Source organism: Labrus bergylta, chromosome 4 (assembly GCF_963930695.1).
Source record: "Labrus bergylta chromosome 4, fLabBer1.1, whole genome shotgun sequence".
NCBI lineage: Eukaryota > Metazoa > Chordata > Actinopteri > Labriformes > Labridae > Labrus > Labrus bergylta.
This window is the reverse complement of record NC_089198.1, coordinates 13,303,360-13,331,252: the sequence shown is the minus strand read 5'-3', so window position 1 is coordinate 13,331,252 and position 27,893 is coordinate 13,303,360. Positions and strand designations below refer to the sequence as shown.

Sequence of the window (27,893 nt, the reverse complement as noted above, 5' to 3'; positions counted from 1 at the left end):
TTGACTAAAACATTCATCAGCGATAATAACTGAAGTGTTAGTGCAAATTACTCTTCAGTCAAAGTGATTTTTTGACTACTTGATAAGAGCGTTGAAAAGAGAAAATCCTGCACACTATTCACGTCATCATCACCCATTTATTAAAAAAAACAAAAAACATTTCAGTCCCTCTGGTCCTATAGCTAAAACTTTTAACTACTTTAAAAGGGATTAGAGGAACATAAATGGGATACATAATGTGCTCCTCTCTACTTTATCCAGTCAACTGATTTAGGAGCAAGCAACTGTACCAAGACCGGACTCTTAGAATCCTCAACACAAAAATTGATGAATGGATAGATTTTGTCTGTAAAGTTTTGACCAACAAAAGAGTACATCAGAGATCTGGCACTAACATCGTAGAATGAGATCTGTCCCTTGCTGTATTCCAGCAGAATGCCTATTGTCTGAACCTGCGTATGAACTGGAAGAGACACAGATGTACTATACACAGCTCTGTACAGACCCTGTTTGTTCAGGACTATAGTCCAGTAACCATTTGCCGGCCTAAATTGTATTGTCCCCCTTCTCTGAGCAGATTCACTGGCCATTCCAAGTTGGTAACATAGCCTCCCAGCCACAGAAACCTCCCAGTAATGTCTGCCAGATGAGAAGCCAGTCGAGCCCAGGGCAGCCAGAGAGACATCAAACCTGCTTGGACTGTCGATGACAGGTTGGATTTCCCCAGTGGACATTACAGTGTTATCTGCAGACAGAGTGATTCGTCTGTGTGTTGTGTCTGGATCCATGGTCATCCTCCCTGTAAAAAAAAAAAACGCACAAGTCAGGTAAAAGAAATGTGGTCACAATAAAAGCAGCAGGTGTATAATCCTTAAAATTTCCCAAATCTTTTCGGGTGAGCTGCATTTGTGAACACAAACAGCTGATTCTTTTTCACCCCCAAAATGTTCCTGCTATCCCATTAGTGAATACCGCGTAAAGTTGAGGAGGGGAGAACAAACAAGTAATTGGTGATGGACCAGTGTGATCAAAAAAGGCTATACCTCAGGAGACCCCTCGTCCCCCCTCCCGTCCGACAGGGATCCTCCTGAAATTCTTAACAGCTTTAGTGTATCTGAACCTATGTAAATCTTTGCCGTGGAAAACTAAAATTAGCGCGCAGTTAATCACCTTGCTCGACATCTACCCCACAATTGCGTTTTCAGGCATTAATAATAAATAAAAAAATGAATCATCACTGATTGTCTGGTTTGCTTTTATAGGTCATAAAGAGGCACAAGGTGCTAAAAACTCAAAAAACAATACACATGAGGCTGTATTGAAGAAGACATAAAACTAGTGATTGAGAGCAGGATCTCATTGGGGTCATATCAAGGGGGGAAGTTGCGTTCTTTTTTCATCAGTTTCGTTAAATCTGGACATATTTATGCAAATAGTGCAGTCGCTCCCTGCTGGCCATTGCAAAGAATGCAGGTTGAAGGCCCTTCTACATCCACTTCTTCCTTACAGTCTATAGGAGTCATACACACAGTTACATTTATAGAGTATTCAACAAGCCTTATATGTAACACTGTACATACAAGGCTTGTTGAATGCAAGCCTTGAAAGAAAATAAGTTTTGAGGGAACTCACTTGCATAGATCGTGTTATCTTCTTCTTCATTCATTTTATTTTGAATGTCATCTGCAGAGAGAAAATGAACTGCATGTTTGTTTCATGGTGAACCCTCTGCTCTTTCCTAAAAAAAACTAATACTTACTTTGTATGTTTTCCTACATTTTGTTTTTCTCAATCAAGAAAGAAAAGATTTAAACCTTCATTAAGACGGTCTGCCGAAATCTCCACACTTTCTGAACTTACTGTTGTATTTGTCCTGAAGCTCGTTATACTCTCTGGTCTGGATCTCAAGCTGCTGCTGCAGCTGGTTGAGTCTGGCTTCGTTCTCATGCTGCTGCTGCTGCAGTTGATCTGCATCCTGCTGGCACTGCTCCAGCTTTCCCTGTACACCTGCTGATGAAATATTGATTAAAAAAAAACTTTTACAGTCAGTGACTGCAGATCAACACCTCCATTTATACTTTATATTTGATCTTACTAGTTCATTGTTGAGTATTAGTCCTGGTTATATTTATCTAGTACAGTTAGCATATATTTATTTGATGTTTAATGCACAGAAAGCTTCTGTAGCACCATCATTTCCCTGATAAGAATCAAAGTTTTCTTCTATCTATAATAAATACCTATTATTATCTCAGTCTGTATATCATTTTGTTTATCCTTACAAACTTTAAACTGTTTGTAATACTTTCTTGTGATTGCACTGTTTTAAATAAACGTTTAAAATCAAACCTAGCACAGGGAGTAGGTGGCTTGGTGTGGTTGCTTACATTTTTAGCTGTTACGTTTTTCTTTTACAAGGATTTTCTGCTAAATTAATGTTTTCCTTTTTTTCTACTTAGTTGTGTTTTTTTTCATTCCAACCAACATTGCTGAAAGAAGTTAACACGGAACACAAGTTATATGCCTATATTTTCCTTTTCACAAAAAATTGTTAAAAATAAATACATATAATGATTCAATGCATAGAATAAACAGCTTTTTTTTCTTTAGGTTGATATTTAAGACATATTGTGGCTCTCACCGTCACACAGGGTGTCACTATCAGAGCAGCACGTTTTCAGTTCCTTGACCTCCTGCTGTAAGTCTGACAGAGGAAGGGGGTTATCAAGAGGCTGGCAGGAAAACAAGTCATCTCAAAGTCATGGGGAATGGATTTGGCTGTTTGCTTTCACACATCCCCTCCATTTCACTAAAGGACACTAAATGCGTTGTTACAAGGGACCCTCAATTCCAATACGGAAAACTGTTTTTAATACAGATATACTGATTAATCAGGTGCGTTCTCACAAAATAACTACAGTTTTCGGTCACGTTGGTGAGTAATAATTAATGACAAAGCCTTGAAGAAGTTCTTGGGGAGTATAACAGACACTCCTCATACCTTTCTCGTCAAATGCTGACAGCTAAAGAACTGGAGACGCCTGTCACTATAATAAGCTCACAGATTCTGTATATAAATCTTGTAATACTGTTTCAGACACTGTCAGACTTTAGACAGTGTAAATTCACTAAGACAAATTTCTGGGAGCTAATTCTTTAATTGAATTTTGTCCCCACATGAATGACTAGTTGTGATATTTCATGCATCGTCAGCCTGTGGATTAATGTCAGTGCTGTGAAGTGTTTGGCACATAACCTTCTGTAAAAATACGATGCACTCTGTTTCCATGCTAGTTGTTACTTCATGTTTTCAGCCTTTGTGCTAAGCATACAGCTTACAGTAGTCCGACCTCAGGGGCAACCTCCAGTGTTGCAAAACAAGGCCAATGCGGTTTGTTTTGCACCTCAACTGTTTCTATTAATGCTATGAATTATCCATACACACATACATTTGTAATTAGAGGTGTGGCTGATTAGACTGCCCTAAGTCCAACTCATTGTCTGTTATTAGATTGATCAAAAGTTAGGTGGAGATAGCATTTACAATATAGCGACCATCACAGTTAAGCTTTTAAAGCGCCTCTTCAGAAACGTCACTGATTTTACACTGAGACTCTATGTTTTTGAAAGTGTTAACCATATTCAAATCTGACTCCCTGAAGAAGACGATTAAACATCGAACTATCACTAAAAAAAAAAAAAAAAAACATTGTACAGCACTTACCTTCATTCTGACTTTCAAGTTTTTGGTTCTCTCTTTGTTGTTTTTGTATTTGTTGTTCCAGTTCTAAACGACAACACAAACAATAACCACAAAAAAATAGATGATTTTCCAATGAAACGTAAAAAGTATATGATGTTTCTTTTACCAACTAGACAGATGATTTTATCATTAAAAGAAAGTCCCAAAGACGACCTACAATGTGTATAATAGCATGCACACTCAGAAATCTGAAGTTGGATTACAAAATACAAATTAAAAAACATTAAAAAAATAAAAGACAAACTGTTGATATCTTTTTTGGCAGCTATTGATGCCTGCTTCTGGGCTTTTTTCAGATCTGCCCTCAGGTCAGCAATCTCCATGACTATCAGAGAAGCAAACACAGGTGCAGTGTTATTTTGTACTTAAAGAAAAAAAACACAACAAATGAGCTAAAAAAAAAAAGAAGAAACATTTTTCATACTCTGTTTATAGTTATTTGCATTTGCTTCTTTGAGTTGAAGTTCGCTGTCTTGCATTTGCATCTTGGTCTTATTCAGTCTCTTCTGAATTTCTGAAACATTAGAGATCATTTGTAATTCTCTTTACGTTTTACGGCACAACATGTTATAAAAGAAGTGACATATTTTGTTCTTCACCTTCAAGGTCCCCAGCGTTTGTTTCTTTTATGTATAATATCTCATCTTGAAGTGGTTCGATTTTAGTGTGAAGTTCCATGATCTGAGCCGCTGCAGCACAAAAGAATAATTAAAAGCTCCACATATCATCCTCAGTTTTGTATCTCTTTATGCAGATGATACTGTCCTATATGTACAGAATACCCAAATCTGTTTGTGTCAGGCAAGGGGGGACATCATCACCCCTTACACTCAATTTATTTCAATGCCATTTGATACTTTTTTTTCAAAGCTAAGAGAAACTTACACAAGTTAGCAATCCTTGTACCACTTGAGTCAAGCAACCGTGTCTTTTCTTTTATCTGATTTCTGACGCCCTCCAGTTCATTCTCCAGATCTTTGAGAAAGACAGAAAAGATGTTTTAATTCTCAACATGTAAGAACATTTTTTTTAAGCCAACCCCTGTTCCAAAAAAGTTCACCAATTGTGTAAAATGTCAGTTAAAACAGAATGTGATGATTTGTGAAAAATTTAAATGAGAAATGTTGAAACTGAGAAATGTCATTGTTTTTAGGAATTATGTATTCCTATTTTAAATGTGATGCCAGCAAAGTCTGGTCCAAAAAGTTGGGACATGGAAAACAGGACTGGAAAAGTTGCAAAATACAAAAAAATTAACAAACGCAGATGACAAATCTCACTATTAATAAGATTAACTGGTTAACAAGTTAATCATGGCTCAGACTGCAGGAGTTTTAAAATCCGCCCCAATGTTGAATTTGGGTTGCATCACACATAAGGAGAATCTTGATGGATCTTCTCTATAATCTCAAACATGTTCACACTACAACATAGGAAATTCTTAGCACATCAGATACTACTTCATTTGGGACCATAATGCTCCGTGCAGAAAGGAAAAAGCACAAAAAAATAAGTTTTGGGTGAAGAAATGCCTGGGGAGACGTGGACAACATAGGTTGTATATTACTTCAGCAAGAGCTGGAGGTCATATTGTAACGGTCAGTCACAGTTGTCCGGTTTGCGTCATGCCACTGGTCACCACTACGGTACACTTATTACTGTCCCCCCTCGTCTCCCGCAGTAATCATAGCCACACACAACCTCTGCCAGACCCTTTCATGACGTAACTGTTGTATTCACAGACTCACAGGACTCGACGTCTCTGAACATCTCGCTTTATTCAGCCTCACACACGGGTCACATATCACAGAGATCGGCGCTCTATTTACTAAACCCTCATAACACGTTAACTGCCGTAAAGCTGCTGAATGTCGTAACTCCCTCAGACACACTGGCTGTTGTGCGTACATAACAGTAACCCTCAAGATTTTAAATTCTAAATATCTGATATGTAGGAAGTAAATCAGGGCGTCCTCGACGATCTTCACACAACTCACACTACAAGATAATCTGGGCAGATAGGCTAATTGGTTCCGACTTCTCAACAGCCTTGAGTCGGGAGTGACCGCACAATTGACGGGAGGAGGAATCAGACCCTGATTTTCCAGCAGTCTGAGACAGGCTTTAGTAAAATACCGGCTGTTGGTCCCCTCAGTTCAGTCTTCAGTTAAGTATTTTTCAAAGAAGAGGTGATGTGTAACATGACCCTGTCTCAATTTATTTGAAACATGTTGCTGGCATCAATTTATAATGAGTATATCATTTTCCAAAAAACTGTGAATTATTAGGTTTGACCATTTGACTTGTTTATATTGTGCTACTTTCTATTAAATATATATTTTTGAAAATCACCACATTATGTTATTATTTACATTTTACACAATTTACCAACATTTTAAGAATTGGGGATCTATGTTTAACATGTACAGACTGTTTTCCCACCTTTAATTTTCTTTAATTCTGCCTGAGCATGAGTCTCTTCTTGCTTCCTCAGTCTTTCTAGTTCATCTTTTTGAGCCACGAGTTGAAACACTAAGAGGACATGATGCATTAAATACTTTAAGTTGAAAAAAGTAAATGAACAGTGATTAATGTAAATGAACATATTTTACAATTTGTTTCATTCAATTTCATTATGACTCACTCAGTTTAGTGTTTTCACCGTTTTCATCTTGAATTCCCTCAATCAAAGAATTCATCTGTTCTTGAAGTGCTGCAGGATGAAGAGACACAGTGATCATTAAGTAATGTTGGCACATGTTTTTTTCTGCTTAATTAAACAAGTGGAGTTTGTGAAATGAGTTTGTAACGTATAGTCAAGAGTGTCTGTCACTCACCATTCATTTTAAGGTAGACTGAGTCATCTACTGCAACATTCGCTAGTTTTTCAATCTCCATTTGGATTGTAATAATCTGCAAAACTGTGGGAAGGGTTAAACATTACAGCTAAAACTTCAAAACTTAATGTGGATATATATTGTTGCGGTTATGATGCTTTTGATGGGTTAAGATTCTACTCACGTCTTTGTGATTGAACGCTTCTTTCTTTCAATGCTTCCTTTTTTTTGGCCAGCTCAACCGTTTTCGCACTAATCGATTTTTGAATTTCTGCAGAACAAAAAAACATTTTAAAAAACAACCAAACAACAAAAATTGTTGTGAATATGTTTATCCGTCCCCGAGCTGTTCCAAAAGAAATATGAATAGCCCCTTTCAGATTGTGTTTCCGCAAAAGCGCCATAACTAAGCTCAGTCGTCTTCATACATTCATATTGATTCTGCCACGGCGTCTTATTGATGTCTGGAAATCAAAATGGATTTCGGTGTTGCAGGAAGCACAGCTGGAAATCTGAGTACACGCAGTCAGACATACACACACACACAGCTTTACACTCCTCTGCTGGCCCAGGGGGAACACGTCATCCCCCCATTACAGATCGGCGAAAATTGTTGTAGTCAAAACCACACTAACCGAGACATACCTGAGACCAGAGTGCTCAGAGACCAAGAGAAGGCCAAGACATTTAGGGATCGAGACTGAATCAAGACCAAGACCAATACCAAGGCAGGGCGAAATCGAAACAAGACCAGCACCATAAATATCACTGAAAAATTATCATTTTCTGTGCAGCAGGTGTGTCACTCACTTAGGACGTAACACCTAAAAGGCGTAACCGGGGGATAAAAATCAAACTACAAATGAATTTAAGGTATTCATTTTTTTCAGAAAGGAGTGTTTTCCTTCTAATCACAGTAATGACATGAAAAAACAGTCAGTGGTGGTCTTGACTGGTCTTGATTTAAACTCTGGAGTCCACCCAGTCTGAGACAGAGACAAGACCGAGTAAAGATGCTTTCGATTCCGAGACGAGGCCATGAACTTCAAAAAGGGGTCTCGAGACCAATCTTCAGACCAGGACCGATTTGGAGTACTACAACATTATCTGCGACATTCAGATTGAAGGTGACACGTCACAGGGACATAAATATTTTGCGTCTGGAAACGACAGTTTGAATAGGGCTAGTGTGTCAAGGCTTAATGACCACTGAGCTTCGTTACAGGGGAATTGCACGGTGAAAAGGGTTGATGGTTTTTACTCTATCATAACCTGATTTTGAGCACACATTTGAGTTCTTAGCTTGAACAACATTGTAACTGAATATGTCAGAAACAGTGTAGAGACTCCATATGGACCAAATTATGATGGAAGAATGACTGTTAATATTAAATTGAAAAGTTTAAATTCAAGACAGAGACTCTGACCTGCAATCTTGCTTTGCGATTCAGTGTTCTGTAGTTGTCTCTTCAGCTCCTCCACCTGTAGAGTTAACGTGGAAACTTGAAGAGCTGAAACAAACAGGATGAAAAAGAAGTCAACAGTCAGCAAACTCTTCAATCTGCCCAACAACAGAGATTACTGATACCCACCCCCTTTTTTTGATTCAACTATAAAAGCGTGTTTCTCTTTGTCTTCTTTGAACTTTACTGCAGACTGTCCTTACACTCTGTTGTTTTGCTCCTTCTACTTGCAAGAGAATTCAACTTAGCAAAGACTACTACTTGACCCAAGATCTTTTATTCAAACAAACTCTTGTTTACAGAAATTTCTATTACATGGTAACACAGCTTCAGCACTCACCAAGTGAAGTAACGGAGTTAGAGTTTGACTGCAGGTCCTCTATTTTGGTATCCAGCTTATTCTGCAGATCTATAAGGACACATTTGTATCGTCAGAAATCTGAATGCCTTGAATAGGGGGCTCTGTGGAAGGTGAACGATGAAAATACAAGTTTCTCTTGATAATCAAAAGATTTAGTTTTGATAGGAATATTTATATTTTCTCACCACCCATTATCCTAATTCATTTCACTTCTCCAGTCACTTGTGCAGGTTTTCTTGAGAAACAATGCCCCGATATCAAACCCAGTTTTCTATCATGTTATGCAGATGATTCTGTCCTATATCTACAAATACTCTGATATTTGTTTCTCTGACATTTGTGCTTGAAGGACCACTGTTTCCTCCTTGTACATGTCTTATCTCTTTTGATTTTTTCACAGGGTAAATCAATTCCCAGGTATTCATTATTTTAAGACTATTAACTTTGGTATATTAACAACACTAATAAGAATGGAAGAAAGTGAAACCCTGTTAATGTACCAACCTATTAACCCTCAATGATTCACTTTGGTCTCCCTGATATCAATCAGTTTTTTTTATTGGACAGTAAAAGCCACAACGTTTTAAAAACAAGGCCCTGTGTCCACCTAGCGTTTATTCTGGGCGGAAAAGCGCTTGCTGTGCGCTTGGGAACGCTTGCATGAAGTGTTTGTGCGCTGAGAAGAACAGCGCTGCACATCGGTCCTGTCTCTATGACAACAGATTGTTGACCGGCACAGCTCTGTTACTTTTTAATAGAGTTATGTTTTTTATTTGAGATTCCTGATCAGACACAGAGAAAACAGGATGTGGGTACAAGACTCGATCTGTAGGCGACAAAACTACGGTGAATGTTACACATTTTGAAAAGAGCGCCAGTGACGTCAACAGCTCCTTTCTGAAAAGTTTAAAGATTTTTAACTTGAGCGCGTGGAGCGGCCACAAAATTCGCCGGAGAGCTCGGAAAAAAGACCTTGGGCATTGAGCTTTTTCTCCGGACAGCCCCTTTCTGCTGCGAACACTCTCTATGCATTTAACACAATAGAAAAAAGACAATGGTGCTCAGAAAAAACACTAGGTGGACATGGGGCCTTAGTCTTCTACCGCCAACCTTTAACTATATTAATGTTGGGCACTTTGTAATCCTGCTTTTCTATATGGCACTAAATCAGAAGAAAGGGATGATGATTAATGATAGTTACAAGAAAGAAAGAGAATATACTCATTGATTAGCAACATTGACCACAGAAGGACGTGAGAGTGACAGAAAGTAACATCAGTTAGGTGACACACCTTTAACATTCTGCTCGTTACTGCACTGATCCGCTGTGTGGTTGAGCTGATTCTTCAGAGCTATAATACACAAAAAACACATTCATCATGTATTTGATCTCCTTTGACCAAATTTCGACCTACACTTGCTGAAACATGTACTTACACTGGATCTCAGCTTGATCGCGTGAGTGCTCCTCCTCTTTGTCCTTAAGTTGTTTTTTTAGCTCTGGAAAGAAATGACGAAATGATTTAGCTTCATACGGAGCCACTGCTGATACATGAATTCAGTAATGTCAGTAGAAAACGAGATAGGCTACTCACGAGTAATTGTAAAAAAACAAACATTGTACAGCACTTACCTTCATTCTGACTTTCAAGTTTTTGGTTCTCTCTTTGTTGTTTTTGCATTTGTTGTTCCAGTTCTAAACGACAACACAAACAATAACCACAAAAAAAAGAGATGATTTTCTGACAAAACGTAAGAAGTATATGATGTTTCTTTTACCAACTAGACAGATGATTTTATCATTAAAAGAAAGTCCCAAAGACGGCCTACAATGTGTATAATAGCATGCACACTCAGAAATCTGAAGTTGGATTACAAAATACAAATTAAAAAACATTAAAAAAATAAAAGACAAACTGTTGATATCTTTTTTGGCAGCTATTGATGCCTGCTTCTGGGCTTTTTTCAGATCTGCCCTCAGGTCAGCAATCTCCATGACTATCAGAGAAGCAAACACAGGTGCAGTGTTATTTTGTACTTAAAGAAAAAAAACACAACAAATGAGCTAAAAAAAAGAAGAAACATTTTTCATACTCTGTTTATAGTTATTTGCATTTGCTTCTTTGAGTTGAAGTTCGCTGTCTTGCATTTGCATCTTGGTCCTATTCAGTCTCTTCTGAATTTCTGAAACATTAGAGATCATTTGTGATTCTCTTTATGTTTTATGGCACAACATGTTATAAAAGAAGTGACATATTTCGTTCTTCACCTTCAAGGTTCTCAGCGTTCATTTCTTTTATGTATAATATCTCATCTTCAAGTGGTTCGATTTTAGTGTGAAGTTCCGTGATCTGAGCCGCTGCAGCACAAAAGAATAATTAAAAGCTCCACATATCATCCTCAGTTTTGTATCTCTTTATGCAGATGATACTGTCCTATATGTACAGAATACCCAAATCTGTTTGTGTCAGGCAAGGGGGGACATCATCACCCCTTACACTCAATTTATTTCAATGCCATTTGTTTTTTTTTTTTAAAAGCTAAGAGAAACTTACACAAGTTAGCAATCCTTGTATCACTTGAGTCAAGCAACCGTGTCTTTTCTTTTATCTGATTTCTGACGCCCTCCAGTTCATTCTCCAGATCTTTGAGAAAGACAGAAAAGATGTTTTAATTCTCAACATGTAAGAACATTTTTTTAAGGCAACCCCTGTTCCAAAAAAGTTCACCAATTGTGTAAAATGTCAATTAAAACAGAATGTGATGATTTGTGAACAATTTAAATGAGAAATGTTGAAACTGAGAAATGTCATTGTTTTTAGGAATTATGTATTCATATTTTAACTTTGATGCCAGCAAATTATCTTTAAAAAGTTGGGACACTGGCAACAAAGGACTGGAAAAGGACCGGCTGTTGGTCCCCTCAGTTCAGTTTTCAGTTAAGTGTTTTTCAAAGAAGAGGTGATGTGTAACATGACCCTTTCTCAACTTATATGAAACATGTTGCTGGCATCAATTTACAATGAGTATATCATTTTCCAAAAAACTGTGAATTATTAGGTTTGACCATTTGACTTGTTTATATTGTGCTACTTTCTATTAAATATATATTTTTGAAAATCACCACATTATGTTATTATTTACATTTTACACAATTTACCAACATTTTAAGAATTGGGGGTGTATGTTTAACATGTACAGACTGTTTTCCCACCTTTAATTTTCTTTAATTCTGCCTGAGCATGAGTCTCTTCTTGCTTCCTCAGTCTTTCTATTTCATCTTTTTGAGCCACGAGTTGAAACACTAAGAGGACATGATGCGTTAAATACTTTAAGTTGAAAAAAGTAAATGAACAGTGATTAATGTAAATGAACATATTTTACAATTTGTTTCATTCAATTCCATTATGACTCACTCAGTTTAGTGTTTTCACCGTTTTCATCTTGAATTCCCTCAATCAAAGAATTCATCTGTTCTTGAAGTGCTGCAGGATGAAGAGACACAGTGACCATGAAGTAATGTTGGCACATGTTTTTTTCTGCTTAATTAAACAAGTGGAGTTTGTGAAATGAGTTTGTAACGTATAGTCAAGAGTGTCTGTCACTCACCATTCATTTTAAGGTAGACTGAGTCATCTACTGCAACATTCGCTAGTTTTTCAATCTCCATTTGGATTGTAATAATCTGCAAAACTGTGGGAAGGGTTAAACATTAGAGCTAAAACTTCAAAACTTAATGTGGATATATATTGTTGCGGTTATGATGCTTTTGATGGGTTAAGATTCTACTCACGTCTTTGTGGTTGAGCGCTTCTTTCTTTCAATGCTTCCTTTTTTTTGGCAAGCTCAACCGTTTTCACACTAATCGATTTTTGAATTTCTGCAGAACAAAAAAACATTTTAAAAAACAACCAAACAGCAGAAATTGTTGTGAATATGTTTAACCGTCCCCGAGCTGTTCCAAAATAAATATGAATAGCCCCTTTCAGATTGTGTTTCCGCAAAAGCGCCATAACTAAGCTCAGTCGTCTTCGTACATATATATTGATTCTGCCACGGCGTCTTATTGATGTCTGGAAATCAAATTGCATTTTGGTGTTGCAGGAAGCACAGCTGGAACTCCGAGTACATGCAGTCAGACATACACACACACAAAGCTTTACACTCCTCTACTGGCTCAGGGGGAACACGTCCTCCCCCCATTACAGATCGGCGAAAATTGTTGTAGTCAAAACCACACTAACCGAGACATACCTGAGACCAGAGTGCTCAGAGACCAAGAGAAGGCCAAGACATTTAGGGATCGAGACTGAGTCAAGACCAAGACCAATACCAAGGCCGGGGCGAAATCGAAACAAGGGCCAGCACCATAAATATCACTGAAAAATTATCATTTTCTGTGCAGCAGGTGTGTCACTCACTTAGGACGTAACACCTAAAAGGCGTAACCGGGGGATAAAAATCAAACTACAAATGAATTTAAGGTATTCATTTTTTTCAGAAAGGAGTGTTTTCCTTCTAATCACAGTAATGACATGAAAAAACAGTCAGTGGTGGTCTTGACTGGTCTTGATTTAAAATCTGGAGTCCACCCAGTCTGAGACAGAGACAAGACCGAGTAAAGATGCTTTTGATTCCGAGACGAGGCCATGAACTTCAAAAAGGGGTCTCGAGACCAATCTTCAGACCAGGACCGATTTGGAGTACTACAACATTATCTGCGACATTCAGATTGAAGGTGACACGTCACAGGGACGTTTTTGCGTCTGGAAACGACAGTTTGAATAGGGCTAGTGTGTCAAGGCTTAATGACCACTGAGCTTCGTTACAGGGGAATTGCACGGTGAAAAGGGTTGATGGTTTTTACTCTATCATAACCTGATTTTGAGCACACATTTGAGTTCTTAGCTTGAACAACATTGTAACTGAATATGTCAGAAACAGTGTAGAGACTCCATATGGACCAAATTATGATGGAAAAATGACTGTTAATATTAAATTGAAAAGTTTAAATTCAAGACAGAGACTCTGACCTGCAATCTTGCTTTGCGATTCAGTGTTCTGTAGTTGTCTCTTCAGCTCCTCCACCTGTAGGGTTAACGTGGAAACTTGAAGAGCTGAAAGAAACAGGATGAAAAAGAAGTCAACAGTCAGCAAACTCTTCAATCTGCCCAACAACAGAGATTACTGATACCCACCCCCTTCTTTTGATTCAACTATAAAAGCGTGTTTCTCTTTGTCTTCTTTGAACTTTACTGCAGACTGTCCTTACACTCTGTTGTTTTGCTCCTTCTACTTGCAAGAGAATTAAACTCAGCAAAGACTACTACTTCACCCAAGATCTTTTATTCAAACAAACTCTTGTTTACAGAAATTTAAATTGCATGGTAACACAGCTTCAGCACTCACCAAGTGAAGTAACGGAGTTAGAGTTTGACTGCAGGTCCTCTATTTTGGTATCCAGCTTATTCTGCAGATCTATAAGGACACATTTGTATCGTCAGAAATCTGAATGCCTTGAATAGGGGGCTCTGTGGAAGGTGAACGATGAAAATACAAGTTTCTCTTGATAATCAAAAGATTTAGTTTTGATAGGAATATTTATATTTTCTCACCACCCACCACCCATTATCCTAATTCATTTCACTTCTCCAGTCACTTGTGCAGGTTTTCTTGAGAAACAATGCCCCGATATCAAACCCAGTTTTCTATCATGTTATGCAGATGATTCTGTCCTATATCTACAAATACTCTGATATTTGTTTCTCTGACATTTGTGCTTGAAGGACCACTGTTTCCTCCTTGTACATGTCTTATCTCTTTTGATTTTTTCACAGGGTAAATCAATTCCCAGGTATTTATTATTTTAAGACTATTAACTTTGGTATATTAAAAACACTAATAAGAATGGAAGAAAGTGAAACCCTGTTAATGTACCAACCTATTAACCCTCAATGATTCACTTTGGTCTCCCTAATATCAATCAGTTTTTTTTATTGGACAGTAAAAGGCACAACGTTTTAAAAACAAGGCCCTGTGTCCACCTAGCGTTTATTCTGGGCGGAAAAGCGCTTGCTGTGCGCTTGGGAACGCTTGCATGAAGTGTTTGTGCGCTGAGAAGAAAAGCGCTGCACATCGGTCCTGTCTCTATGACAACAGATTGTTGACCGGCACAGCTCTGTTACTTTTTAATAGAGTTATGTTTTTTATTTGAGATTCCTGATCAGACACAGAGAAAACAGGATGTGGGTACAAGACTCGATCTGTAGGCGGCAAAACAACAGTGAATGTTACACATTTTGAAAAGAGCGCCAGTGACGTCAACAGCTCCTTTCTGAAAAGTTTAAAGATTTTTAACTTGAGCGCGTGGAGCGGCCACAAAATTCGGCAGAGAGCTCGGAAAAAAGACCTTGGGCTTTGCGCTTTTTCTCCGGACAGCCCCTTTCTGCTGCGAACACTCTCTATGCATTTAACACAATAGAAAAAAGACAATGGCGCTCAGAAAAAACACTATGTGGACATGGGGCCTTAGTCTTCTACCTCCAACCTTTAACTATATTAATGTTGGACACTTTGTAATCCTGCTTTTCTATATGGCAATAAATCAGAAGAAAGGGATGATGATTAATGATAGTTACAAGAAAAAAAGAGAATATACTCATTGATTAGCAACATTGACCACAGAAGGACGTGAGAGTGACAGAAAGTAACATCAGTTAGGTGACACACCTTTAACATTCTGCTCGTTACTGCACTGATCCGCTGTGTGGTTGAGCTGATTCTTCAGAGCTATAATACACAAAAAACACATTCATCATGTATTTGATCTCCTTTGACCAAATTTCGACCTACACTTGCTGAAACATGTACTTACACTGGATCTCAGCTTGATCGCGTGAGTGCTCCTCCTCTTTGTCCTTAAGTTGTTTTTTTAGCTCTGGAAAGAAATGACGAAATGATTTAGCTTCATACAGAGCCACTGCTGATACATGAATTCAGTAATGTCAGTAGAAAATGAGATAGGCTACTCACGAGTAATTGTAAAAAAACAGCATTGTTCAGCACTTACCTTCATTCTGACTTTCAAGTTGTTGTTTTTGCATTTGTTCCAGTTCTAAACGACAACACAAACAATAACCACAAAAAAAAGAGATGATTTTCCAACAAAACGTAAGAAGTATATGATGTTTCTTTTACCAACTAGACAGATGATTTTATCATTTAAAGAAAGTCTCAAAGACGACCTACAATGTGTATAATAGCATGCACACTCAGAAATCTGAAGTTGGATTACAAAATACAAATTAAAAAACATTAAAAAAATAAAAGACAAACTGTTGATATCTTTTTTGGCAGCTATTGATGCCTGCTTCTGGGCTTTTTTCAGATCTGCCCTCAGGTCAGCAATCTCCATGACTATCAGAGAAGCAAACACAGGTGCAGTGTTATTTTGTACTTAAAGAAAAAAAACACAACAAATGAGCTAAAAAAAAGAAGAAACATTTTTCATACTCTGTTTATAGTTATTTGCATTTGCTTCTTTGAGTTGAAGTTCGCTGTCTTGCATTTGCATCTTGGTCCTATTCAGTCTCTTCTGAATTTCTGAAACATTAGAGATCATTTGTGATTCTCTTTACATTTTACGGCACAACATGTTGTAAAAGAAGTGACATATTTTGTTCTTCACCTTCAAGGTTCTCAGCGTTCATTTCTTTTATGTTTAATATCTCATCTTCAAGTGGTTCGATTTTAGTGTGAAGTTCCGTGATCTGAGCCGCTGCAGCACAAAAGAATAATCAAAAGCTCCATATATCATCCTCAGTTTTGTATCTCTTTATGCAGATGATACTGTCCTATATGTACAGAATACCCAAATCTGTTTGTGTCAGGCAAGGGGGGACATCATCACCCCTTACACTCAATTTATTTCAATGCCATTTGATACTTTTTTTTCAAAGCTAAGAGAAACTTACACAAGTTAGCAATCCTTGTACCACTTGAGTCAAGCAACCGTGTCTTTTCTTTTATCTGATTTCTGACGCCCTCCAGTTCATTCTCCAGATCTTTGAGAAAGACAGAAAAGATGTTTTAATTCTCAACATGTAAGAACATTTTTTTTAAGGCAACCCCTGTTCCAAAAAAGTTCACCAATTGTGTAAAATGTCAATTAAAACAGAATGTGATGATTTGTGAACAATTTAAATGAGAAATGTTGAAACTGAGAAATGTCATTGTTTTTAGGAATTATGTATTCATATTTTAACTTTGATGCCAGCAAAGTCTTTTAAAAAAGTTGGGACATTGGCAACAAAGGACTGGAAAAGGACCGGCTGTTGGTCCCCTCAGTTCAGTTTTCAGTTAAGTGTTTTTCAAAGAAGAGGTGATGTGTAACATGACCCTTACTCAACTTATATGAAACATGTTGCTGGCATCAATTTACAATGAGTATATAATTTTCCAAAAAACTGTGAATTATTAGGTTTGACCATTTGACTTGTTTATATTGTGCTACTTTCTGTTAAATATATATTTTTGAAAATCACCACATTATGTTATTATTTACATTTTACACAATTTACCAACATTTTAAGAATTGGGGATAACATGTACAGACTGTTTTCCCACCTTTAATTTTCTTTAATTCTGCCTGAGCATGAGTCTCTTCTTGCTTCCTCAGTCTTTCTAGTTCATCTTTTTGAGCCAGGAGTTGAAACACTAAGAGGACATGATGGATTAAATACTTTAAGTTGAAAAAAGTAAATGAACAGTGATTAATGTAAATGAACATATTTTACAATTTGTTTCATTCAATTCCATTATGACTCACTCAGTTTAGTGTTTTCACCGTTTTCATCTTGAATTCCCTCAATCAAAGAATTCATCTGTTCTTGAAGTGCTGCAGGATGAAGAGACACAGTGACCATTAAGTAATGTTGGCACATGTTTTTTTCTGCTTAATTAAACAAGTGGAGTTTGTGAAATGAGTTTGTAACGTATAGTCAAGAGTGTCTGTCACTCACCATTCATTTTAAGGTAGACTGAGTTATCTACTGCAACATTCGCTAGTTTTTCAATCTCCATTTGGATTGTAATAATCTGCAAAACTGTGGGAAGGGTTAAACATTACAGCTAAAACTTCAAAACTTAATGTGGATATATATTGTTGCGGTTATGATGCTTTTGATGGGTTAAGATTCTACTCACGTCTTTGTGGTTGAGCACTTCCTTCTTTCAACGCTTCCTTTTTTTTGGCAAGCTCAACCGTTTTCGCACTAATCGATTTTTGAATTTCTGCAGAACAAAAAAACATTTTAAAAAACAACCAAACAACAAAAATTGTTATGAATATGTTTATCTGTCCCCGAGCTGTTCCAAAAGAAATATGAATAGCCCCTTTCAGATTGTGTTTCCGCAAAAGCGCCATAACTAAGCTCAGTCGTCTTCGTACATTCATATTGATTCTGCCACGGCGTCTTATTGATGTCTGGAAATCAAATTGCATTTTGGTGTTGCAGGAAGCACAGCTGGAACTCCGAGTACACGCAGTCAGACATACACACACACACAGCTTTACACTCCTCTGCTGGCTCAGGGGGAACACGTCATCCCCCCATTACAGATCGGCGAAAATTGTTGTAGTCAAAACCACACTAACCGAGACATACCTGAGACCAGAGTGCTCAGAGACCAAGAGAAGGCCAAGACATTTAGGGATCGAGACTAAGTCAAGACCAAGACCAATACCAAGGCAGGGCGAAATCGAAACAAGACCAGCACCATAAATATCACTGAAAAATTATCATTTTCTGTGCAGCAGGTGTGTCACTCACTTAGGACGTAACACCTAAAAGGCGTAACCGGGGGATAAAAATCAAACTACAAATGAATTTAAGGTATTCATTTTTTTCAGAAAGGAGTGTTTTCCTTCTAATCACAGTAATGACATGAAAAAACAGTCAGTGGTGGTCTTGACTGGTCTTGATTTAAAATCTGGAGTCCACCCAGTCTGAGACAGAGACAAGACCGAGTAAAGATGCTTTTGATTCCGAGACGAGGCCATGAACTTCAAAAAGGGGTCTCGAGACCAATATTGAGACCAGGACCAATTTGGAGTACTACAACACTATCTGCGACATTCAGATTGAAGGCGAAACGTCACAGGGACGTTTTTGCGTCTGGAAACGACAGTTTGAATAGGGCTAGTGTGTCAAGGCTTAATGACCACTGAGCTTCGTTACAGGGGAATTGCACGGTGAAAAGGGTTGATGGTTTTTACTCTATCATAACCTGATTTTGAGCACACATTTGAGTTCTTAGCTTGAACAACATTGTAACTGAATATGTCAGAAACAGTGTAGAGACTCCATATGGACCAAATTATGATGGAAAAATGACTGTTAATATTAAATTGAAAAGTTTAAATTCAAGACAGAGACTCTGACCTGCAATCTTGCTTTGCGATTCAGTGTTCTGTAGTTGTCTCTTCAGCTCCTCCACCTGTAGGGTTAACGTGGAAACTTGAAGAGCTGAAAGAAACAGGATGAAAAAGAAGTCAACAGTCAGCAAACTCTTCAATCTGCCCAACAACAGAGATTACTGATACCCACCCCCTTCTTTTGATTCAACTATAAAAGCGTGTTTCTCTTTGTCTTCTTTGAACTTTACTGCAGACTGTCCTTACACTCTTCACCCACTCACTTCACCCAAGATCTTTGCTCCTTCTACTTGCAAGAGAATTAAACTCAGCAAAGACTACTACTTCACCCAAGATCTTTTATTCAAACAAACTCTTGTTTACAGAAATTTAAATTGCATGGTAACACAGCTTCAGCACTCACCAAGTGAAGTAACGGAGTTAGAGTTTGACTGCAGGTCCTCTATTTTGGTATCCAGCTTATTCTGCAGATCTATAAGGACACATTTGTATCGTCAGAAATCTGAATGCCTTGAATAGGGGGCTCTGTGGAAGGTGAACGATGAAAATACAAGTTTCTCTTGATAATCAAAAGATTTAGTTTTGATAGGAATATTTATATTTTCTCACCACCCACCACCCATTATCCTAATTCATTTCACTTCTCCAGTCACTTGTGCAGGTTTTCTTGAGAAACAATGACCCGATATCAAACCCAGTTTTCTATCATGTTATGCAGATGATTCTGTCCTATATCTACAAATACTCTGATGTTTGTTTCTCTGATATTTGTGCATGAAGGACCACTGTTTCCTCCTTGTACATGTCTTATCTCTTTTGATTTTTTCACAGGGTAAATCAATTCTCAGGTATTCATTATTTTAAGACTATTAACTTTGGTATATTAAAAACACTAATAAGAATGGTTGAAAGTGAAACCCTGTTAATGTACCAACCTATTAACCCTCAGTGATTCACTTTGGTCTCCCTAATATCAATCAGTTTTTTTTATTGGACAGTAAAAGCCACAACGTTTTAAAAACAAGGCCCTGTGTCCACCTAGCGTTTATTCTGGGCGGAAAAGCGCTTGCTGTGCGCTTGGGAACGCTTGCATGAAGTGTTTGTCGGTCCTGTCTCTATGACAACAGATTGTTGACCGGCACAGCTCTGTTACTTTTTAATAGAGTTATGTTTTTTATTTGAGATTCCTGATCAGACACAGAGAAAACAGGATGTGGGTACAAGACTCGATCTGCAGGCGACAAAACAACAGTGAATGTTACACATTTTGAAAAGAGCGCCAGTGACGTCAACAGCTCCTTTCTGAAAAGTTTAAAGATTTTTAACTTGAGTGCGTGGAGCGGCCACAAAATTTGCCGGAGAGCTCGGAAAAAAGACCTTGGGCATTGCGCTTTTTCTCCGGACAGCCCCTTTCTGCTGCGAACACTCTCTATGCATTTAACACAATAGAAAAAAGACAATGGCGCTCAGAAAAAACACTAGGTGGACATGGGGCCTTAGTCTTCTACCTCCAACCTTTAACTATATTAATGTTGGGCACTTTGTAATCCTGCTTTTCTATATGGCAATAAATCAGAAGAAAGGGATGATGATTAATGATAGTTACAAGAAAAAAAGAGAAAATACTCATTGATTAGCAACATTGACCACAGAAGGACGTGAGAGTGACAGAAAGTAACATCAGTTAGGTGACACACCTTTAACATTCTGCTCATTACTGCACTGATCCGCTGTGTGGTTGAGCTGATTCTTCAGAGCTATAATACACAAAAAAACACATTCATCATGTATTTGATCTCCTTCGATCATATTTTAACCTACACTTGCTGAAACATGTACTTACACTGGATCTCAGCTTGATCGCGTGAGTGCTCCTCCTCTTTGTCCTTAAGTTGTTTTTTTAGCTCTGGAAAGAAATGACGAAATGATTTAGCTTCATACGGAGCCACTGCTGATACATGAATTCAGTAATGTCAGTAGAAAACGAGATAGGCTACTTACGAGTAATTGTGACGGATTCTGCCTGGTCCGGAGTTTGTTTTTCTTGATTTAAGTTTCTGAGTTTCTTCTGCACATCAGTGGCTTTAGCAACTGAAGAACAGATATAACACACTGTAAAGAAATTTCTTATGAATGGATTTCGACACTTTGATCACCTTTCACTTACTCAGCTCGTTTTCTGTCGGGTTCCTCACAATCAGATAGTCGAGACGTTTCAGCAGCTCTTGCCTCTTACTTATCAGGCCATCAGATTTGTTTTTGGAGAACACTAAAAGACATTATAATTTTTGTTTATTAGTAGATACCTGCAGGAGATTTAGATACAACAAGAAAACTTCAAAACAATCTAATCAGCTGGTCATGATTTGCCTGTTGGGGATTCGTTATGAATGCTCGAGAGACACTTACCTAGTAAATTATTGTTTTCTAGTTGTGTATTTAGTGTCATGATTTGAAGAACTGAAATACAGAGAGGGCTAAAATGAAGATCACACCAAGAGATACTGTAATATCAACATAGGTACCAGAGATTTCATCAGAGAGACGAGTGAAGGAATGAACGGCTCACCAAGTTTTGTGCTTTCGTCAATTATTTTACTGATGAGGTTATCCACTCTGCTCTGGTCCTCTAGGAAAAAGTACACTTCAATATAGTTTTATTGATTTCTCTGTGCTTTCATTTCAAAATCACACATTGGCATTTTACAAAGACTAACCATCTATATTGCCAGCATCCATCCCATGGTAAACAGCGTGAAGTCGGTTCCATATTTCATTCTGCAACTCAATTACTGTTAGAACTGAAACATAGAAACATTCAGTGAGTTTGACAGAAATCTCTATAATCAGTCCTCCATCTGATTAAAGACATAATGTCTATGTACTACTTTTTTCTCCATCATTGTTCAAATGATGTACTCCATTTATACATCAGTTGAAGCAGATTTGTTCTGCTTAGGGGTACCTTGTCATGTTTCTCGTGATTCGTCGAATAAGGCACATTGTCATTTTAAAATGTCAAAGGACATTGTTGAATTAACAGTCATTCATGCTTTGTGTAGTTTTTTAGTGACATGGTTTTGTAAGCAACACAGATATTACCATTTTGTTAACGTGTCTTTTTCTATGTTTATTCCACCACATTTGTCATTCATTCAACAAAATTACAACTCTGCACCCCCTTTGGTCTGAGTATGAACACTTGACATCATGCTGCACATACAGAATGACCCGGGAAGAGGACTAAAAGAGACATTACATCTTTTGTACCATGCAGTATTTAGTTGATTAAAGAGCGGCTAAATACTTGATATGAACTAATTTCTCATGTAACGTCATCTTATGTCACTTGTTTTATGCTCTCTGTGCCAGGCAATATTTCATTAATTCATTATACATCATTGTTTGGTTCATTTTCTTTCATTAGGTAAGGAAAGCAAAATAAGATCGGCACACCAAGAAGTTCCCGTCTGAAGTATTTATCAAGTGATGTTTTGAGCCAATGTGCTCCTAGTAGTCTGAGAAAGAGCATGTTGGCTCGAAACATCATTTAATAAATCCTTCAAACGGGAGCTTCTTGTTGAGTGGATCTTGTTTTGCTTTCTCTACCTAGTCGTGTTTTTTGGTTCCAGCACCCACTGAGGGATGTGCGTGTGTTTTTTTTACCTTTGTGAAAATTTGAGAAGAATACCAACTAATCCTCTTCTAAATATTTTAATATTTCTAACCTACAAAAGATCATTTTGATCTCATACTATCCTCTTCCTAAACCTTCAGTCAAGTATTCAGTGCTAAACATTTAGCATATTTAAGGCTCAATTTGTGACACATAATAAAGTTTCATAAATTATTTTATTTGTGATGGAGTTGCCATTGTATCAAAGATATTAAGCAGTTGGCAGATATGATTAGCCCCCAAGGTTGCGATAGCAACTTTAAAGTTTAAACCACAGTTTAAAAGATTAATTACATTTCATAAAGCATATATATATTCTGTGTGTAAAACTTTACATGTCACCTGATACTGCAGAAACAAAATTGATATTTTAGGAGCCAGGGAATGCTGTGGTGGTGATAAGTTACACTCATAAAGATGAATCTGACTTTTAAAAATAGTAAACGCTCCTGTGAGGAACTTTCTGTTTGTCCCCTGTGAACAAACAGTATTTATTATTTCTTTGCTGATCTTGTCCTGTAAATGCATGACTAGTAATTACCAAAATTGTCATCCATCTTTCTCTCAACAGTCAAACGTGTCAATGCAGTCCCTGCGTGCCAGCACTGTAACGAAGCTCTGCCGTCTTTACATCTTTGTACATTCATTGATTCCACAACAGCACGATATTGGTGTACCAGTCTGTGAATTAACAGTGACTGACGGCATTGGCGAAGCCCAGCATGTAGAGAAACAGCAGGAGCTTTAGATACACATACACTCAGACATGCACACACGCGCGCGCTCAGCTGGACTTGACTCCTTCCTTTTAATTGGTATATGTTGTGTTTCTTGTAAATGTACCAAGGTGAAGAATGTATAGATTAAACAGCAAAGGCTCAAGAACTGATCCTTGTGGGACCCCAGAGGGAAATTTTGATTCTTTAGATTTGAACTTGCTTAGAGAAATGTAAAACGTCCTATTTTGATCAAATTCAGTCTTTATCTCTGAAACATAATCAAAGATAGACACACACACACACACACACACACACACACACACACACACACACACACACACACACACACACACACACACACACACACACACACACACACACACACACACACACACAGTGCTGTTCTCCCCCACTGGCTCCACCGATCCCACCTCACCCTTGTAACGCCTCTGTTGGGATCACTTTGTTTGCCCATTAAGTCCCATGACATTCACATTAATGGGAAGGTAAATTTATATGTAGAAATTGTCACTCTTGTCACTTGTATTATTTGTAGGTTATTTCTGTTAATGTTTTTTTTTTAATTAATATTCAAATAAATATAAAAAAAGGGCTCAATATATATCAGCACCTTGATTTACTAAAGTGCATGATACAAAAAACAGCTTTATGGCGCAGTGTTTTTCATAGTTGCCTAGGACATACACGGAGACACAGGATGAAACAAAGGATCAAATCATTGAGCTTACTTATTTTTGGGTCGGTAAAGCGTCTCTCTATTTCTTCAGTCTTGGAGTTCAGTTCACGTTGTTTCTCTTCAAGCTGCCTGAGCTCTGAGGTACAAAGTCATAACAGTGGTCAAAATAAAACAATAATAGATGAATATGTAGCAGAAGTATTATTAATTGAAAATAATACAACACAAATGGTAAATGGACTTGAGCTTGTATATCACTTTTTCAGTCTTCTGACCACTCATAGTGCTTTCACCTTTATTTTCCCTGGGATTTACCCCGCTGGTTTCAAGAGAATGTCCGCAATTGGATCCTGGCCAAGAGGGAACCAGCAAATGTCATAATGAATATTACATTACATGATTAAGAATCAGTTTACAAACAAGAAGTTAAGAGCAGACAACAATTAAAATTGACAAATCCAATAATACAAAGGAAAGCATGATGTTAGAAGACATTTACACCTTTTTCTGAAGCAAATTGTTTAAATAAAGCAATTGCTGACTACTAATTGACTAATCAGTGCTGTCGTAAATTTCTGTTCCGTCTTTCAGCGCAAATGTTCAAGTGAAATAATCTCATTCCACTGCGTGATCTGTAAACATCTTTTTTATGAACACACATTTTCCAAAGCTAAACTGAGGAGTTAATGAAAACACATTTTAGTGCAAAGGATTGATTGTGATCACGACTACTCACCTAAGGTCTCGTTGGGGTTTCTTGAATATGTGTAATGACAACTCAGACTCCACATATCATCATGCAGGCTTATCACGTTCAGAACTGACTCAGAAAAAACACAGAAAAAAATCAGCACGCAGCCATCTGAGGCAGACTGAGCAGTATCTCATTATAACACTGAACTAAAGTGATGGAGGCAGTGCTGTAATTTAACATCTCTCACCAAGTTCTGCCTTTGAGCCCTCGTATTTGTCCAGTTCTGAAATATTAGCAATAGCATTTTTATTTATAAAGCACATTTCATTCATAGGTTAGCTCAATGTGCTTTACACTGATGTTAAAAACACTGGAATACCATAATTAATAAATAAGAAAATGTCCACAGTCATGAAAAAGACACAGAAATCAAATCAACAGAATCATACACACCACAAAGCAAACATTTATAACCACACAAGTGATCACATACAGTATACACACACACTAAGAACAACTATTTATATGCTTGGGAGAATATATAGGTTTGCAGTTTAGCTCCATTTTTAATGGACCTTTTTTTCCTTTCTTTATTAGGATCCCCCTTAGCACCAGCATACACATTGACTATTCTTCCTGGGGTCCAACACACATACAGTCATACACACTTACACACAGTACAATACAAACCTCAGATAGACCTCAACAGGTAGCTTGTTCCAGAGAGAAGCATCACAGTAACTAAAGCCCCCCTTTCCAGACTTTGATCTCATTCTGGGTACGGCTAAAAAAAAACTCCACCTGATGACTTGAAAGGCAGGGTTGGGTTGTAGTCTGTGAGCAGGTCAAAAATGTACTCAGGAGCTGAACCATGGAGAGCTTTATGAACTAGGATTTTAAAAGTGATTCTGTATTGTATGCAGAGCCAATGGAGTGTTTTAAGGACAAGAGTGATGTGTTCAAATGTTCTTGTTTGTGTCAGGACTCTGCTGCTGGCTGTTGAATTTTGAATAAGTTGAAGTCTTCCTACAGATTCAAAGGTCAAAAGTCAAAGGTATCTTTATTGTCCCCACAGGTAAATTTGTTTGCAGCTGGAGACATACAAATACATAAACAAAACTAATAAATCATCCAAACCTCAAGTGCATAAGTACATACAACATGAAACATGAAGCCCGGCAGAGATGCTCCAGCATCACGATAAAAATGATGAAGTGCAAGTGCAATGAGCAAGGAATTAGAATTCAACTGCTTTTAAACAGACAAATAGCAGCAGGTACAAACGAGACCCGATGCCTTTTAGTCTTCACCACAGGCAGTCTGTACCGTCTGCCTGAGGGGAGAAGACTAAACTCTGCAAAGAGAGGGTGATCTGTGCTCTGCAGGAGGGAAGTCGCCTTTCTGACCACCTGCCTACTGTAGAGGTCGCTCAGCTGGACTTGACTCCTTCCTTTTAATTGGTATATGTTGTGTTTCTTGTAAATGTACCAAGGTGAAGAATGTATAGATTAAACAGCAAAGGCTCAAGAACTGATCCTTGTGGGACCCCAGAGAGAAATTTTGATTCTTTAGATTTGAACTTGCTTAGAGAAATGTAAAACGTCCTATTTTGATCAAATTCAGTCTTTATCTCTGAAACATAATCAAAGATAGACACACACACACACACACACACACACACACACACACACACACACACACACACACACACACACACACACACACACACACACACACACACACACACACACACACACACACACACACACACACACCTACCTATGTACACACACACATTTCACAAAAGTCAGGGCTGAAACTAAATCTGTCAAATTTACCCTCATGTTTCTCTTGAGGTCCAGAGCGCTCTTCACTCTTTAACTGCAGTTTCTTCTGCAGCTCTGTTGAACAGAAACTTAAAGTCAGATCTTCAAAATGCCTATAAATCACACTAATGGTGTTTTCACACAAACACAAAACTTCGGAAAACTCACAAAACTTTTCGGGGTGAGCTGCGTATGTATATGCTGATGGACACATTTTTCTCGCTGACTTTACCCAAGATATTTCCTGCCAGCCCCCGAGTACATTTCTGTGTGAAGTTGAGTGATTTGTGATCGCAGCAGGAAGCATTCAAGAAATATCAACTCGAGTGAGCAGGCAGGGATGATGACACGATATCTCAATACGGGTGAGCAATCAGTGCCATCATTGTGCACGTAGTGAAGCTGCTTCATATTACTTTTTGATGCAAGTAAGTTATTTTCCATTGCGTCTGTGAGCGATGCAAACAGGCAAGTCAGGAAGAATTCAGGGGGAGCATGTCTGACTGCCCTTGAAATCCTCCTGAGTTTATTGTTCACATAAGGAGACTTTGCCTGTCTGACAGGAGCCAGGACAGGACGTCAAAGAACGACATAGAAATGGAGGATGAAACAACAGAGACCAACGCTATGTTGATAATTTTTGTTTTTATATCAATGCTACGTGTAGTTTAACATATTAACCATATCAACAAAATAGCAGAGAAACATTCACCCATACTGTGTGTGTGTGTGTGTGTGTGTGTGTGTGTGTGTGTGTGTGTGTGTGTATATATATATATATATACACACACACACACACACACACACACACACACACACACACACACACATATACATATATATATATATATATATATATCATTGAAGAAAAAAACACATTGAAGCAGCTTCATAGTGTGCACAGGTTACATGACGGTAGCAGGATATAAATGTCATGATCGACGCCCACTTGTTCAAGATGAACTTTCCTGCAGTATTCTCAAATCAGCACACCTCCATATAGCACGGATATTTTAATAGTGGTCTGGCAGGAAAAAAATCCTGGTAAAGCAAGGTTGAAACATTTTGACATGCAGCTCTGACATGCAGCAGTTTTTAGAGTAGTTTAAATAAACTCACCATTTATCTCAGCCTGAGCTTTCGCATATTCCTTTTCTCTGGTTTGAAGTAGGTTCTGTAGAGCTGATTTAAAGCAGTTATGTAAGAGATCAAGGTCATCAATATATAAGGCATCTGGTTTGAGCATTTATCAGCTGCTCTTCAGCCCGATTTGAACAGAAATCTGATAGAAAATAGTAAATAGATCAATAAAATATTAGGGTTGGACTCACTGGTGGATTGACTTGTATCTGTTGTGAGCTGGTCTTGCTCAACAGCCTGCATCTCTCTCAGCTCTTTCATTATGCTGAGGATTTTGAAGAC

General features: G+C 37.9%; 1 protein-coding gene across 1 annotated transcript; it reads right to left on the bottom strand.

Annotated features, from left to right (window-relative positions):
• Positions 1–117: 117 nt before the first annotated feature.
• si:ch211-14a17.10 (putative leucine-rich repeat-containing protein DDB_G0290503) lies at positions 118–27,893 on the bottom strand. The gene is made up of 55 exons (XM_020652176.3): positions 27,803–27,893; positions 27,591–27,653; positions 26,484–26,546; positions 24,893–24,928; positions 24,688–24,771; positions 24,245–24,301; positions 24,004–24,087; positions 21,577–21,660; positions 21,429–21,488; positions 21,269–21,319; positions 21,027–21,128; positions 20,861–20,950; positions 20,703–20,765; positions 20,557–20,616; positions 19,263–19,331; positions 18,867–18,950; positions 17,629–17,715; positions 17,445–17,528; positions 17,252–17,320; positions 17,050–17,139; positions 16,398–16,487; positions 16,112–16,201; positions 15,937–16,026; positions 15,760–15,840; positions 15,494–15,538; positions 15,299–15,361; positions 15,154–15,213; positions 13,834–13,902; positions 13,458–13,541; positions 12,218–12,304; positions 12,034–12,117; positions 11,841–11,909; positions 11,639–11,728; positions 10,980–11,069; positions 10,694–10,783; positions 10,519–10,608; positions 10,342–10,422; positions 10,058–10,120; positions 9,862–9,924; positions 9,717–9,776; positions 8,404–8,472; positions 8,028–8,111; positions 6,785–6,871; positions 6,601–6,684; positions 6,408–6,476; positions 6,206–6,295; positions 4,649–4,738; positions 4,363–4,452; positions 4,188–4,277; positions 4,008–4,088; positions 3,725–3,787; positions 2,642–2,704; positions 1,861–2,007; positions 1,633–1,683; positions 118–799 (listed from the first exon to the last, which is right to left on the bottom strand). The coding sequence occupies exons 1-55, from the start codon at positions 27,870–27,872 to the stop codon at positions 249–251; spliced, it is 4,698 nt and encodes a 1,565-aa protein (XP_020507832.3). The 5' UTR covers positions 27,873–27,893; the 3' UTR covers positions 118–248.

Excerpts from the sequence above, each read along its gene's own strand:
- si:ch211-14a17.10 (XM_020652176.3), bottom strand. The coding sequence starts at position 27,872 with ATGAAAGAGCTGAGAGAGATGCAGGCTGTTGAGCAAGACCAGCTCACA. Across the intron at positions 20,951-21,026 it reads CCCGACAGAAAACGAGCTGA|TTGCTAAAGCCACTGATGTG; the intron begins GTAAGTGAAAGG and ends TCTGTTCTTCAG. Across the intron at positions 1,684-1,860 it reads GCTTCAGGACAAATACAACA|ATGACATTCAAAATAAAATG; the intron begins GTAAGTTCAGAA and ends TTCTCTCTGCAG.